The 15983-nt window shown below is 43.5% G+C and overlaps 1 protein-coding gene across 2 annotated transcripts in view; it reads right to left on the minus strand.

Moving 5' to 3' along the window:
* Window positions 1-15983, minus strand: part of B4GALNT3 (beta-1,4-N-acetyl-galactosaminyltransferase 3) — a 378744-nt gene that overhangs the window by 316644 nt on the left and 46117 nt on the right. For both annotated transcript variants that reach the window (XM_030214008.1, XM_030214009.1), the window contains exon 2: window positions 7868-8412. In XM_030214008.1, the coding sequence (XP_030069868.1) occupies window positions 7868-8096 (229 nt within the window). In that variant the 5' untranslated portion in view covers window positions 8097-8412. The remainder of the gene's footprint in view (window positions 1-7867; window positions 8413-15983) is intronic.

Raw genomic sequence — 15983 nt, forward strand, 5'->3', positions numbered from 1 at the left:
ACCACTTTGGTATTAGTGGAACTGCCTTAAAGTGGTTCCACTGTTTCCTACTATCAAGATCCTACCAAGTAAAACAATCAGGTCATATCTCCTCACCCTGGAAATCTATATGTGGGGTTCCACAGGGCTCTCCTTTGTCACCCTTACTATTCAATATCATGATGGCACCACTGGGTCACTTACTGGAGGCTAACAGATTTAATTCCTTCATCTATGCTGATGATGTCACCATTTATATCCCCTTAAAAAGGGAATTACTAGAATTTATACAGTGGTGGAAATAAGTATTTGATCCCTTGCTGATTTTGTAAGTTTGCCCACTGACAAAGACATGAGCAGCCCATAATTGAAGGGTAGGTTATTGGTAACAGTGAGAAATAGCACATCACAAATTAAATCCGGAAAATCACATTGTGGAAAGTATATGAATTTATTTGCATTCTGCAGAGGGAAATAAGTATTTAATCCCTCTGGCAAACAAGACCTAATACTTGGTGGCAAAACCCTTGTTGGCAAGCACAGCGGTCAGACGTCTTCTGTAGTTGATGATGAGGTTTGCACACATGTCAGGAGGAATTTTGGTCCACTCCTCTTTGCAGATCATCTCTAAATCATTAAGAGTTCTGGGCTGTCGCTTGGCAACTCACATCTTCAGCTCCCTCCATAAGTTTTCAATGGGATTAAGGTCTGGTGACTGGCTAGGCCACTCCATGACCCTAATGTGCTTCTTCCTGAGCCACTCCTTTGTTGCCTTGGCTGTATGTTTTGGGTCATTGTCGTGCTGGAAGACCCAGCCACGACCCATTTTTAAGGCCCTGGCGGAGGGAAGGAGGTTGTCACTCAGAATTGTACGGTACATGGCCCCATCCATTCTCCCATTGATGCGGTGAAGTAGTCCTGTGCCCTTAGCAGAGAAACACCCCCAAAACATAACATTTCCACCTCCATGCTTGACAGTGGGGACGGTGTTCTTTGGGTCATAGGCAGCATTTCTCTTCCTCCAAACACGGCGAGTTGAGTTCTGTGGACCGACAAGGAGCTTCTTGATGCTTTTTCCTCCTGATTCTTCATATGCTTACATTAGACGGAGTTTTCCTAAGTTTATATTATATGGGTATTATTAGTGGATACTCTTTCTCCTATTGAAGATTTAGTTCATAATTAATTATCTATCATATTTTTTATTTTTTTTTTAATGTTAGCCACATCGAACCTGAGCTTGTTTGGGATAATGTGGAATACAAATGTCATAAATAAATAAAATATGTAAGGATACTTTCAAGACCCTCACTAGCATAGTATACTCCTGTATTCAGAACCTTACCAAATCAAAATAGACAGGAGATATGTACCATTTGCTAACAGTATCCCCCCTCTGAGATGGCAGCAATTGTTCTGCCTATTCTTACAAGCCCAATACCCCTAGGGAGATGTGTGGATGTTGTGTGATAACATGTATATGTTCTGATAGAAGCAGATATATTTAAGGCTAATGTGAAGTGACAGAGGTTTTACCCACCCTTCTATTTAATTAAGGAGTGAAGCAGCTTGACCCTCAAGCCGAAGGAACAAAGTGAGAGAACTCCTACTCGGAAGATGGACTATTGGAAGAGGTATTGTACGTCAAATAATTTCTGTTCAGAGAGACCTGTGTGGAAAGAAATCCCAAAGAAGAGACTAAGGCTATGTCAGAAGGGAATAGCATTTGCTGTGTGCCTGGGAAACCACTGTCCTGAGGACTGGTTATTAAAAGTACATAAGTACATAAGTAGTGCCATACTGGGAAAGACCAAAGGTCCATCTAGCCCAGCATCCTGTCACCGACAGTGGCCAATCCAGGTCAAGGGCACCTGGCACGCTCCCCAAACGTAAAAACATTCCAGACAAGTTATACCTAAAAATGCGGAATTTTTCCAAGTCCATTTAATAGCGGTCTATGGACTTGTCCTTTAGGAATCTATCTAACCCCTTTTTAAACTCCGTCAAGCTAACCGCCCGCACCACGTTCTCCGGCAACGAATTCCAGAGTCTAATTACACGTTGGGTGAAGAAAAATTTTCTCCGATTCGTTTTAAATTTACCACACTGTAGCTTCAACTCATGCCCTCTAGTCCTAGTATTTTTGGATAGCGTGAACAGTCGCTTCACATCCACCCGATCCATTCCACTCATTATTTTATACACTTCTATCATATCTCCCCTCAGCCGTCTCTTCTCCAAGCTAAAAAGCCCTAGCCTTCTCAGCCTCTCTTCATAGGAAAGTCGTCCCATCCCCACTATCATTTTCGTCGCCCTTCGCTGTACCTTTTCCAATTCTACTATATCTTTTTTGAGATACGGAGACCAGTACTGAACACAATACTCCAGGTGCGGTCGCACCATGGAGCGAAACAACGGCATTATAACATCCGCACACCTGGACTCCATACCCTTCCTAATGACACCCAACATTCTATTCGCTTTCCTAGCCGCAGCAGCACACTGAGCAGAAGGTTTCAGCGTATCATCGACGACGACACCCAGATCCCTTTCTTGATCCGTAACTCCTAACGCGGAACCTTGCAAGATCACAGACACTGATAAAAGGAAGCAAGTGGAGGATTACAGTGTTTATTCAATGCTGTATAGCCTCAGGACAGAAGGACTACTTCAAAGCTGTTAACTGTTTTGCAATTATCTTCAGTAAAGAGAGCTGGAGCACTCCATATCTGTCCAAGGCCCAGATGCATCAACCAAACGTAAAAAAAGCAAAATCGTTAAAGCCATTACCGAATTTTAAAAAACGACCAATGCTCCAAAAAAACAAGTCGCACAAGTTCGGTGCGGTATTGTAAAGAACGATGCACTAATCCCCATCGGTAATTGGCTCGTAAAGCATGCGCAGAGCAGCCAAGCGTTATGCTGGCTGCTCTGCACATGCCAGAAACGTAAAAGAAAAAAAAGAAAACACAAACACGTGGCTCCCCACTTTCCCCTGCATGTCTCCACAAACATTAAAGGATCGGGAGGGGGCAAAGGCGCTCATCAGCAGCGTCCTGTATGGACGGGCTTGCCCTGCTCCCCCCCCCCCCCCCGAAGTCCCCGCTGCTCCGTTTGTTAAATAAAAGCTGTTAAAAATGAAACCTTTGCAGTTGCTGGGCTCCCCCTCCCTTCCTGTCTCTCTCTTCTTCAGTCGGCAATGCTCTGCCTCCTGCCCTCCTCCACCGGACCCCCCCCTCCACCATAATGGCCGGTGCAGCGCCTCTCACCTATGTTTGAAGGCACTGCACGGGATGGATCAACTGTTCTTGATCTCTTCTGTCTCCTCCGATGTCTCCTTCTTCTTCCTGTGCCCGCCCTCCTCTGATGTCAGTTATCTACGTCAGAGAGGGCGGGCACAGGAAGAAGAAGGAGACATCGGAGGAGACAGAAGAGATCAAGAACAGCTGATCCATCCCGTGCAGCGCCTTTAAACATAGGTGAGAGGCGCTGCACCGGCCATTATGGTGGAGGGGGGGTCCGGTGGAGGGGGGGAGCGACGGGGACGAACTCAGGGGGCGGGGCATGGAGGTGGAGGAGGGCAGGAGGCGGAGCATTGCCGACTGAAGAAGAGAGAGACAGGAAGGGAAGGGGAGCCCAGCAACTGCAAAGGTTTCATTTTTAACAGCTTTTATTTCACAATCGGAGCAGCGGGGACTTCGGGGGGGGGGGGGGGGGGCAAGGCAAGGCCGTCCATACAGGACGATGCTGATGAGTGCCTTTGCCCCGTCCCGATCCTTTTTTAATTTAGTTTTGTTTTTTATTTTAGGCACAGGGAAGCAGGGAGCCACTTTTCTTTTTAAACATGCCAGCAATTTGGTTTTTCATCGTGCAGGGGGCAGCGGGGAGATGACAGCTCGGGCTTTAATGACAGGTCTGAGCTGATGTTAAATTTCTGGCGGTAAGTGAATCATTGCTATCATCGGTATGGTTAGTGCATTCCGAATTGTCTACATTTCAATGGTAGTTTCTCATTTGCATTCTAGTTTCGTTAGCTGCTAGCTTCCTCGGAAACTGGCCTTTGATGCATGCTACGTTTGAAAGTTTCTTCGTTAAGGGTCATTAAAAGGGTCGTTCAGGTTTAGTGAATCTGGGCCCAAGAGGACAATGCAGAAAGCAAATGCGGGTTGTAAATGCCAAGCCATGCACAGAGGAACTGTGCACAGGGATTAGCTTGCGCGAAAAGACACAGCACAGGTTGTATTAAAGTGTATGCTAATGAGCTAATTTAGGTATTCTGTGCAATGCAGACAGTCCACCATTCACTTCTGATGCATGCATAACATGAGAATTTTTCTGCAAGGGTCCGGGATGGCGTAGGTGATTTTGCGGAAAGGATTTCTGGTCAATCTTACTACTACTACTATTACTACTGTTTAGCATTTCTATAGCGCTACAAGGCATATGCAGCGCTGCACAAACATAGAAGAAAGACAGTCCCTGCTCAAACAGCTTACAATCTAATAGACAAAAAATAAAGTAAGCAGATCAAATCAATTAATGTGTACAGGAAGGAGGAGAGGAGGGTAGGTGGAGGCGAGTGGTTACGAGTCAAAAGCAATGTTAAAGAGGTGGGCTTTCACTCTAGATTTAAAGGTGGCCAAGGATGGGGCAAGATGTAGGGGCTCAGGAAGTTTATTCCAGGCGTAGGGTTAAGTGGTTTTAAGTGGTTTTGTCTTGTTATGCAAATTTTAAAAGCAGATGGTAACAAACATGTGTGCGTGTCTGAAAAAAACAAAGTAAAAGCACACATCCGTGCCTGTTCTGCACCTATATAGGAGCCTCTCAAAAATTTCAACTGGAACAATTCATACAAGGCTCATATTTAGGCACAGAAAAACAAGTGCCATGTATACTGACACTTTCATTTTTGGTTTGGACATGTGCACAGGAAGCCGCACTTACCGCAGAACATTGTGCGTGTGTGTCCGTCATGCTCCTCCCACATTTGCCACAGGTTTTTCACACATAAAATTTACATGCAGTTAGCTTCTTGCATGCTATGACATTACATTTGCAGTAGAAGCCACATACTCAGACATCAGTACATGGCTCTACCGTGAGCCTTTCTGTATCAGTCCCTGACTGACTGACTGAAGGGACCTCTATGCCAGAGCCTTGAAGGGAAATTCCCTCCTCGAGAGAACCTGCTCCCTCAGATAAGTGTATGTGTACACTCAGTGAAGACAGGAGAAGGCCTAGAGAAATAAATGTTTTGAGGGGGCCCTAGGGTGTGAATCTGTTAACAGACTACTCCACAACAGGGGCAGAATCTCTTACACACGTTATTCAGGAATTCATTTTAATGTTTATTGAATACATTGTTATTGAACTCGCAGAGAGAAGGATTAGATTCCTGTTTGGCAGGCTATAACATATTGTGAAATAAATACATAAAATAAAACTTGGCAAATATGCTGCAGGCCTTCCAGGTACACACACATTTCAGCCTTTGCTCCATAAACCTTATAGAGAGAGGATGCTGATTATAGAGCAGTTATTTGAGCAAGATAAACAAGCAAACATACACACACACACATATGTACACATGTGCACTCCCTGTAGAGGAGAGGGATCCATCTTCAGGAACAACAGTATAAGGTTATCAACTGACTTAAGTGTCTGCAGTTTATGTTACTGCATAAAGAAGTGCACATTTTCTGAGGCACTAAGGGGACCACATACTAACTCAAGAACAGTCCACACTCAAGTGTGTTTGCTTCAAACCATAAAATTATTGGTCTTATTGGTACAAGAAAAGTTGGCAACATAGTATGGTTTATTGGTATTTAATAAATTGCCTTTCCTCAGTGTGATGAGGCAATACACAATAACAGTAAAATAATTCAAACAGAAAGGAGTGCCATTATATTATAGAAAAAGATTAGGAAAAAGAACATGAAATTGTCTGTACATTCTACAGTTTCAATCTTCAGCAAATACACAGTTCTTAAATGGAAAAATATACAAAGTTTATTGGAAATCTATTTTTTAAGCTTCTTGAGAAGAATAGCAGGAAATTGGAACTTCTTAATGTTGATAAATCAAATAAGAAGCAAGAAACAAACAAACAAAAAAAAAACCCAGAAAATCAGTAACACAATATTTCTTGTCTGTTTTCATAAGTTAGCCAACCAAAGGATTATACTGCAACAATCAAAACAGAAAAAAAGAAAAAAAATCAGTGTAGAAAAAAAGACCTCAGAATGCTGATTATCAATACTTTAACAAAAAGGTCAACAGCTTACCATCATAGGTCTGAAAAACACTCCACTGCCATTATACAATGTACAAAGTATCTTCCAAAGGCATGGCTTAAACTTATGAAGAAGAAATAGTTCAACTTATTGAGCTAAGACTTCAATGCACATCATACACTTAACTGAATCTTCAGTCGGCCATTCCAGTGTCCCACATGAAGAAAATTATCCAATTATCTCTAACTGCATTTGCTAAGCTGTGTTTGCTCTTGGATAATTTTCTTCATGTGGGACACTGGAATGGCAGACTGAAGATTCAGTTAAGTGTATGATGTGCATTGAAGTCTTAGCTCAATAAGTTGGGGTGCCTAGCATTTCTTTCCTTCCCTATCTCTCAAACTCCTCCCACCCACTGTGGTGCAAAGCATTTCTCTTCTCTCCTACCCTCCCCCGTGCTCTCCAGCACCTCTCTCCTTCCCTATTCCCCCTCAGGCTAAGAAACAGGGAAGCCAGGGTTCAAACCCCACTGCTGTTCCTTGAGATATTGGACAAGTCACTTAACTCTCTATAGCCTCAGGTACAAAACTTAAATTCTAAGCCCTCCAGGGACAGGAAAATACCTACTTAGCTGAATGTTGCCTTGAGCTACTACTGACAAAGGTGTGATCTAAATCTAAAATTCAGTATCAGGCATACTGTGAAGTAATACAAAACATTACAAAATATCAATCAGGACCTACAGCGCATTCTACCATACCATAATAGCAGTAACTTCCACAAGACAGCACCATATAAACTACAGTGAGCACCAGAGCATCAGTAAATCTATTAGAAAACTAAATAAGCAGATTAGCACAGATCGATCCTGCACAGTCATTGCTAACAGAAAACCATGCATCTGTCACCTACACGGAACACAAGTAGATCCTTACGCAGTATAGAATAAGTAAACACAAATTTAAAACAGAAATATTTCGACAAAAATTAAATTGAACCCCCAAGAAGTCACAGTGCAACACCAGAGAAAAAGAAAAAGTGATGCATGTCCTCCTGTACTATGCAAAATAAAGATAGCACACATAAATTTCAAAAACTGACATATTCGAATCATCTCAATACGAATTAAATACAAATTAAAAACTGGAAAATATGATATCATTTTATTGGACTAAATACATTTTTTCAATTATTTTCCAAAGGCCAAAACCTCCTTCCTCAGGTCAGGAAAGTATACTGCTGTTATACTGATTGAGGAAGGAGGTTTTGGTCTCCAACAGTGTCAGAATTGTGAGTTCTTGTACCAAGTAGAGCACTGCTGAGCCCAGTACTCAGACCAGGTTCTGCTTGGCTGCTGAACAACCCCAGGTTTCACCTGAGTTGACCGCCGTTCCCCAGAGATTGAGCCCCTAGGTGCGGGTGGCCTGCAAGACTTACGGGATGCAGCTGGAAGCGGGGTGAGGAATGTATCAGTCAGGCAGGCAGCAGGTCAAGAGAGTAATCCAGGTACAGGCAAGTCAGTAGGCAGGCGGCAGGCAAGAGAGTAATCCAAGTACAGGCAAGTCAGTAGGCAGGCAAGAGAGTAAACCAGGTACAGGCAAGTCAGCAACGAGGGATCAGAAGAAGCAGACTACAGAGTTAGAATCACTTACCAAAGTAGAAGCCGAAACAATGAAGCAGGGGAAGAGCTTCCCAGAAAGTGCTGGCGTCTGACTTCAGCAGGAACCAGCTGGGGAGGACAGCTGTCATCGGCCAATGGTAGTGAGGGAAAGGGAGCAGGAGACCGCTTGCGGAGGCCAATCCCCGTGGAGCAAGGTGGCGGGGCCATGGCCCAGAGCAGCCCGCCAGATGGAGCGCCGGAGGAGAGATATTGGCATGCATGCGAGCACCGTACCGCCAAGAGAAGCGTCGGATCCACTACGGAGATGAGGAGCGTGACAGTACCCTCCCCAGAAGACCCCCTCTCTGTCCCGGTCCGGGTTTGGATGGGTAGCAGGTATGGAATTCTCGGATTAATTCAGGCGCATGGACGTTGGCAATGGGCTCCCAGGAATTATCCTCGGGTCCAAAGTGCTTCCAGGATAGCAAATAAAATAGTCGTTCTCTCTGATGCTTTGTGTCTAGAATCTCCTCTACCTCAAATTGAGGATCCGGCTCAGAATCAGGAACGATGATCTTCTTGGGTTCTGGATGCCATCTGGAAGTTAAAAATGGTTTAATCAGGACTAGGAAAGCGGAAGTACTACTAATAGGAAATTTTATGCTGAACATCAATTGGGGCATCCCTGCTGCAGGGTCAACTAGAAGCAAAGGGATCTTGGATTCTCTAGAGGAAGAATTGTTTCAGCAGTGGGTGATGGAACCAACATGGGTTGGAGCTATTCTAGACCTCATGCTTACAAACGAGGACATTGTTTCTGATGTTACTGTGGGAGATCATTTGGCATGTAGTGATCACCAAGTGGTATGGTTCAATATTAAGACAAAGAGGGAGAGTAAAAGCTGAAGAGGAGAAATATGTAGAAGCTGATAAGGATAATGCTGAATTGTTTAACAATTATTTCTGTTCTGGGTTCATGGATGAAAGGCCAGGGGTAGGACCGCAGAAAACAAACGCTAAGGGAGTTGGATGTGTGGTAGACCAGGACCAATTCTCAGAAGACTGTGTTCGTGAGGAGTTAGCTAAACTAAAAGTAGACAAAGTGATGGGGCCTGATGGGATACATCCAAGGGTACTCAAGGAACTCGGAGATGTTCTGGTGGCTCCGATGTCTGACTTCTTCAATGCCTCATTGGAGTCTGGTGTGGTCCCGGAGGACTGGAGAAGGGCGTATGTGGTCCCTCTGCATAAGAGCAGAAGTGAGGAGGTTGGGAATTACAGGCTGACCTCTGTAGTGAGTAAACTAATTGAAACAATTCTAAAGCAAAGGATCGTGAGGTTTCTCAAATCAAATGGACTGCAGGACCCGAGGCAGCATAGCTTCACTAGAGGCAGGTCATGTCAGACGAATCTAATTGATTTCTTTGACTGGATGACCAAACAGTTAGATATAGGAGAGGCCCTAGATATGATGTACTTGGATTTTAGCAAAGCATTTAGCACAGCTCCTCACAAGCAACTGATAAATAAACTGAGTGCCCTTGGTATGGGAACGAAAGTGACTGGGTTAAAAACTTGTTAAATAGGAGGAGACAGAGGGTAGTGGTTAATGGAGCTTGCTCTGAGGAAAGGGATGTTATCAGTGGTGTGCCACAGGGATTGGTCCTCGAGCTGGCCCTTTTTAACATCTTTGTGAGTGATACTGCAGAAGGGCTGGCTGGTAAGGTTTGTTTCTTTGCGGATGATACCAAACCCTGGAGGGTGTGGATGGCATGAGGAAGGACCTAGCAAAGCTTGAAGACTGGTCTGAAAATTGGCAACTAAGATTTAATGCTAAGAAATGTAGGGTCATGCACTTGGATTACAATAATCCAGTAGAGCGGTACAATATAGGGGGTGAAGTGCTTCTGTGTACGGAAGAACAGCGAGACTTGGAGGTGATTATGTCCGAAGGCCTTAAGGTGGCCAAGCAGGTAGAAAAGGAGACGGTCAAAGACAGAAGGATGCTCGGGTGCATAAGGAGAGGGATGACCAGAAGGAAAAAAGGAGGTGATAGTGCCCTTGTATAAGTCTCTGGTGAGGCCCCATTTGGAGTACTGCATGCAATTCTGGAGACCGCACCTACAGAATAATATAAACAGAATGGAGTCGGTCCAGAGGGCGGCTACCAAATTATTAAATGGTCTCTGTCATAAAACATATAGGGAAAGGCTCGTGGACCTCAACTTGTATACACTGGAAGAGAGGCAGGAGATATGATAGAGACATTCAAATACCTCAGTGACATTAATACACAGGAGATGAGCCTTTTTCAAATGAAAGAAAACTCTGGAATGAGAGGGCATATGATGAAGTTCAGAGGAAATAGGCTTAGGAAGAATCTAAGTAAATACTATTTCACGGAAAGGGTGGTGAATGCATAGAATGGCCTCCTGGTGGAGGTCGTGGATACGAAGACTGTATCGGAATTTAAGAAAGTGTGGGACAGGAAAATGGTATCCCTTTGGAAAAGAAGGAGCTAGTGGTTATTGAGGAAGTGCAGACTGGATGGGTCATTCTAAAATAAGCACTGTAATTACTTTTTCTAAGTCACCTTGGACCCAATGTTTTTTTAAAAATGGCTGCTAAGACGGCACTTGGGCGGCTATCTGGTGATATTCACCTCTGGATAGCTAGCTATCTGGCACTGAATATTGCTGGTTATCAGCTTAAAGATAGCCAGTTATATCACCCAATATAACTAGCTATCCACCAATTTTTAAAGGCAGATCAGTCAAAAGTTTAGCGGCCATATTTGGTCATCACAATAGTTAGAATAACTTTGGCCGGTCTGCGCTGAATATCAGCTTGGCCAGTTAAAGTTGGACCGGTCAAAGTTAAACCAGATATTCAATGCCGGTCACCGGAAACGGCCTGGCACTGAATATCCGGGTTTAGCACAGATTGCAGGAGACAGCCCGGCTATCTCCCACAGTCTGAATACCAGGCAGCTTATGTCCATAGGTGTGCACTAGTAACACATCATTGCAGGCAAAAGCTGACAGGTGGGAATAGCAAGTTGCTTTAAAGATAGCTATACTTAAACAATTTAACAAATCACCTTTGCATACTTGTTATATAAACATATTGCCAGTACAAAAAAATATTCTAATATTTTGTAGGACCATTTCTGATCGTGGTTATGCAAGAACAGAGGTCCCTGCAACTTGACAGATGCTTTTTGCTGTGCTGCTGGATGGGTCCTGCATTGTGTCTCCTGAATATCGGGGCAAGCTTTATGTGGTATTTTGTGCGATGTATATATGTTTTCAGAATTGAGCGAAGTAAAGGAACCTCCTGTATACACAAATAGTACTGAATGGTTCAGACTTCAAGGCAGATTCCCTCACAGTAGAGAAGATGGCCAGGGCAACTGTTTTGGGGAGGGAGAAAAGTAAAAAAATGGAAATCCTCTCTTATTTGCTCTCACATCCTTCCTGTCTCCTCGGCTCGTAACCTTGGAGTCATCTTTGATTCCTCTCTCTCCTTCTCTGCACATATTCAACAGATTGCCAAAACCTGTCGTTTCTTTATCTACAACATTAGCAAAATTCGCCCCTTCCTTTCTGAATATGCTACCAGAACCCTTATCCACACCCTTGTCACCTCTCGCTTGGACTATTGCAATTTACTTCTCACTGGTCTTCCGCTCAGTCATCTCTCTCCTCTCCAATCTGTCCAAACTTCTGCGGCACGACTTATTTTCCGCCAGAATCATTATACCCACACTAGCCCACTCCTCAAGTCACTTCACTGGCTCCCTGTCCGCTTCCGCATACAGTTTAAACTTCTCTTACTGACCTTTAAATTCATCCATTCTGCAGCCCCCCATTATCTCTCCACTCTCATCTCTCCCTACATTCCTCCCCGTGAACTCCGCTCACTCTCTTGTCGTCCCCCTTCTCCTCCACTAACTCCAGGCTTCGTTCCTTTTCTCTCGCGGCACCTTATGCCTGGAATAGACTTCCTGAGCCTATACGTCTAGCTCCATCTCTATCTATTTTCAAATCTATGCTAAAAACCCACCTTATCACTGCTGCTTTAGCTCCTAGCCACTACTCAGTTGCCCTCCCCTTGTCCCTTCCTTCCTTCACACCCAGTATTTCCCTCACCCGTAACTGTCTTGTCTGTCTGTATTATTTAGATTGTAAGCTCTTTTGAGCAGGGACTGTCTCTTTGTATTAGGTGTTCAGTGCTGCGTGCGTCTGGTAGCACTATACAAATGCTAATAATAATTTGCCTGTGACCAACTGTGAATTCACTTGTTCCATTTGAACCACGTTTATGCTTATAAAATACTTTGTGTTAATCAAGGAAAGCCATTCACTGAGAAAGGAGAAAGCAATATTTACTGATTATTAAATTGATGGTTAAGTCCTCCAGTGTAGCAAATTGTAATTGAACTATACTGATTCACCACTTCTGTCCATTTCTGAAACAATCATACAGTAATCTTTCAAGGAAATAAGAATATGTTCTCCACTCTGGATCTGATGGTCTGTATGCTCCTGAAGTAGAATGACTGTAAAATGAATTAGGGTCATAACTGTATAGCAATGAAGAAACATTTGTGACAGCAAAGACCATATGGCCCATTCAGTCTGCCCAGTCACACCAACTACTAAACTCTAGAATCACTTTCTCTTCCTCTCTCTCTCTCCCTCCCTCAGAGATCCTCTGTGCTTGTCACATGCTTTTTTGAATTTGGATGATGTCCTAGTGATGTCCTAGCCTCCACCAGCTCTGCTAGAGAAGGCTGTTCCACACACCCACCACCCTTTCTGTAAAGAAATATTTCCTTAGATCCCTTTTGCCCTCATCCTATGTCCCCTCATTCCAGAGTTTCCTTGCATTTGAAAGAGGTCTGCTTCCTGTGCATTTATATATTGGAAGTATTTGTCCCACATATCTCTCCTCTCCCCTTTTCTTCCAAAGTAAATATATTTAGATTTTTAAGTCTGTTCCTGTATGCTTTATGAAGACACTAACAGTGGTGTAGCCAGGAATTTTTGACAGGGGGTGCGACAGTGAGATCTTCCAACCATGAGTCCTCCAGCTGCCTCTATGCATGTTTCAGGCCTCATTCTAGTGCTCCAATAGATCCCCCAGGGAACTTCAAGCCTTATTCTGGTGCTCCAATACCCTCTCTTGGTGTACTCCAAACTTCATTCTGGTTTTTTCAGTGCATTCTGAGCCTTACTCTGGTGTCCACACTGAAGGGACAGGGGGTACGTACAGAAGAGATGCACATTGTACAGATACGCCACTGACCATTATCTATTTTAGTAGCTACCTACTGAACCAGCTCCATCCTGTTTATATTCCTTTTGAATGTGTGGTCTCTAACTGCACCCAGTACTACAAATTAGGTCTCACCAAAGATTGATACAGAGGTTGGCCATGCCTCTTCCTATGCACCCAGGTATCCTTCTGGCTTTTTCTGTCACCTTTTCTACCTGTTTGCACACCTTAAAATCATCAGCTATGATCGCCCAAGGAGGCACATCACCCCCTTGGGCTTTTGCATTCCAAATGGATGAACCTGCATTTTTTAGCATTAAGATCTTAACTTCCATGTCCTAGACCATTCTTCAACCTTCACATTATCTACCCTGTGGCAGATTTTAGTATCAACCACAAAATAATAAATCTTTTTCAACAGCCATTCAGCAATATCACCTTCAAAAAATTGAAAAGAACCATATCGAGGTCTAATCCCAGCAGCACACCACCAGTAAATGCCCTTATCCTCAGTGTGAACTCCATTTACTACTATTCTTTGTTGCCTCTCATTCATTCTGTTTCTAATCTAGTGAGTATGCAGATGCTGTTAAACAAAATCAAAAGTATTACTAGACACATAACGATAACAATTGGAATTACTAAAGAGCAATGCCATAATTCATTTCACTAGTGAACAGCAAGGCAAGGAAAACCTGATGCACATCATAGCAGCACTCTCCCTGACCTCCTACGTATCCCAGGAAACAGTAACATAAAGCCTTGCCCTGAAATCCTCCCAGGAATTTAATCCCTGTGGAGATTAGTGTGGTGAGCTGTAGCATTTACTGCTCAGGTATATACTCCCTGAACTACTTACTTTTTACATTAAAATTATACCAATTTCTGAAATAAGAAAAAAAAACCTTAAATTCATCCCCACAGAAGCTTTTTCTTTTTTTTCAAGATGTCACCTCGTACATAGGTCCAGCGTCTCCATGCCTCATTCCCCCTTGCCTTTCATGAAAATCTGAGGTTTTACTATTGAGGTTTAGAGACATCCAATCTAGAGTATAGGAGGCATCTTAGATAGAGCTGTGCCAGAAGACCTCCAGAGAGACAACTCAGGAAATGCTGCAACTTTACACTAATGAGCCCTGAAAGATAACATTGACTCAGGGACCAGATGGAAAACTGTCCCCAGGGCATTACAGTTAGATCTGGGTTCATTCACAGACTTTTGAAAACTGATTAGGTTTTATAAAATCTAGCTTCAAAAGAACACCAAGGTTCTTAGACAGTGCCACAAGTACCTTTAACATAACAACACAGGACTATTCAAAACCTCTGTATTATGTGCACAGAGTTGCTGCTTGAAGGTGAGAGACCGGGATAGAGAGAAAATGGGAAAAGGTATTTTTAAAAAACATGTTCTTTCATTAACTTAAGACAGAAGAGCCCAAGAAGGGGGGAAATTTTATAAGCTGCTTTTCCAACATTTTGCCACATTATTAGTATAAATTCAGACAATATGGTGCTTATTTTAGAAGCACCATTTGCATTTTGGATGTCCATCATATGGCATTTGGATGTCTCTGAATAACATATGTCTAAGTTTTCATTTTATAAAACTGGGATATGGACATCCAGAACTGAAGAGCATCCTAATGGCAAGGGAGTATGGTCTGGATGTGTTCTGGGAAAGACTATGACAGGCCCAAAAATAGATGGTTATTCTCCATTTCAAAACGATGGGCATCGGGAGTTAGACCTGCTAACCTGGGACATCTGGGTTTCAGAAAAGTGCTCCTATTGGAGCAGCGCTTCACTGCAAGGATTAAGGAAGGTCACCTCCTTTATCCACTAGCGGGTGTCATCCATCTTCTCCCTCCGCCTTCCAATAGCAAAACTGGAAAGGGATACTGGGCTCTAAGTACATAAGTACATAAGCACTACCACGCTGGGAAAAGACCAAAGGTCCATCAAGCCCAGCACTCCATCTCCGACAGCGGCCAATCCAGGCCCCAAGAACCTGGCAAAATCCCAAAATTTAATAACGATCAATGGACTTTTCCTTCAGGAATCTGTCCAGACCCCCTTTAAACTCAGCAAGGCCAGCTGCCGTCACTACCTTCTCTGGCAATGAGTTCCAGAGTCTAACCACGCGCTGAGTAAAGAAAAACTTTCTCCAATTTGTTTTAAACCTACCACATTCTAATTTCATCTTGTGTCCCCTAGTTCTATTATTGTTAGAAAGCATAAACAAACGCTTCACATCTGTCCGCTCTACCCCACTCAAAATTTTGTAGACCTCTATCATATCACCCCTCAGCCACCTTTTCTCCAGGCTAAAGAGTCCTAGCCTTCTTAACCTCTCCTCATAAGGTAGTCATCCCATCCCTTTTATCATTTTCGTCGCCCTTCTCTGCACCTTCTCCAATTCCTTTATATCTTTTTTGAGATGAGGCGACCAAAACTGAACACAATACTCCAGGTGGAGCGATATAACGGCATTATAATATCCTCATGCTTGTTTTCCATCCCCTTTCTAATAATACTCAATATTCTGTTCGCCTTCTTGGCCGCCGCAGCACATTGAGCGGAAGATTTCAACGTGCTATCCACAATGACTCCCAGATCCCTTTCTTGGTCTGTAACTCCTAAAGCAGAACCTTGCATGACATAGCCGTAATTCGGGTTCCTCCTTCCCACGTGCATCACTTTGCACTTGTCAACGTTGAACTTCATCTGCCATTTGGACGCCCAATCTCCCAGTCTCACAAGGTCCTCTTGTAATCTTTCACCCTCCTCCCGCGACGAGACGACCCTGGATAACTTTGTGTCATCTGCAAATTTAATTGCCTCACTAGTTACTCCCATCTCAAGGTCATTTATAAATATGTTAAAAA

This window comes from Microcaecilia unicolor, chromosome 9 (assembly GCF_901765095.1).
Source record: "Microcaecilia unicolor chromosome 9, aMicUni1.1, whole genome shotgun sequence".
Lineage (NCBI taxonomy): Eukaryota > Metazoa > Chordata > Amphibia > Gymnophiona > Siphonopidae > Microcaecilia > Microcaecilia unicolor.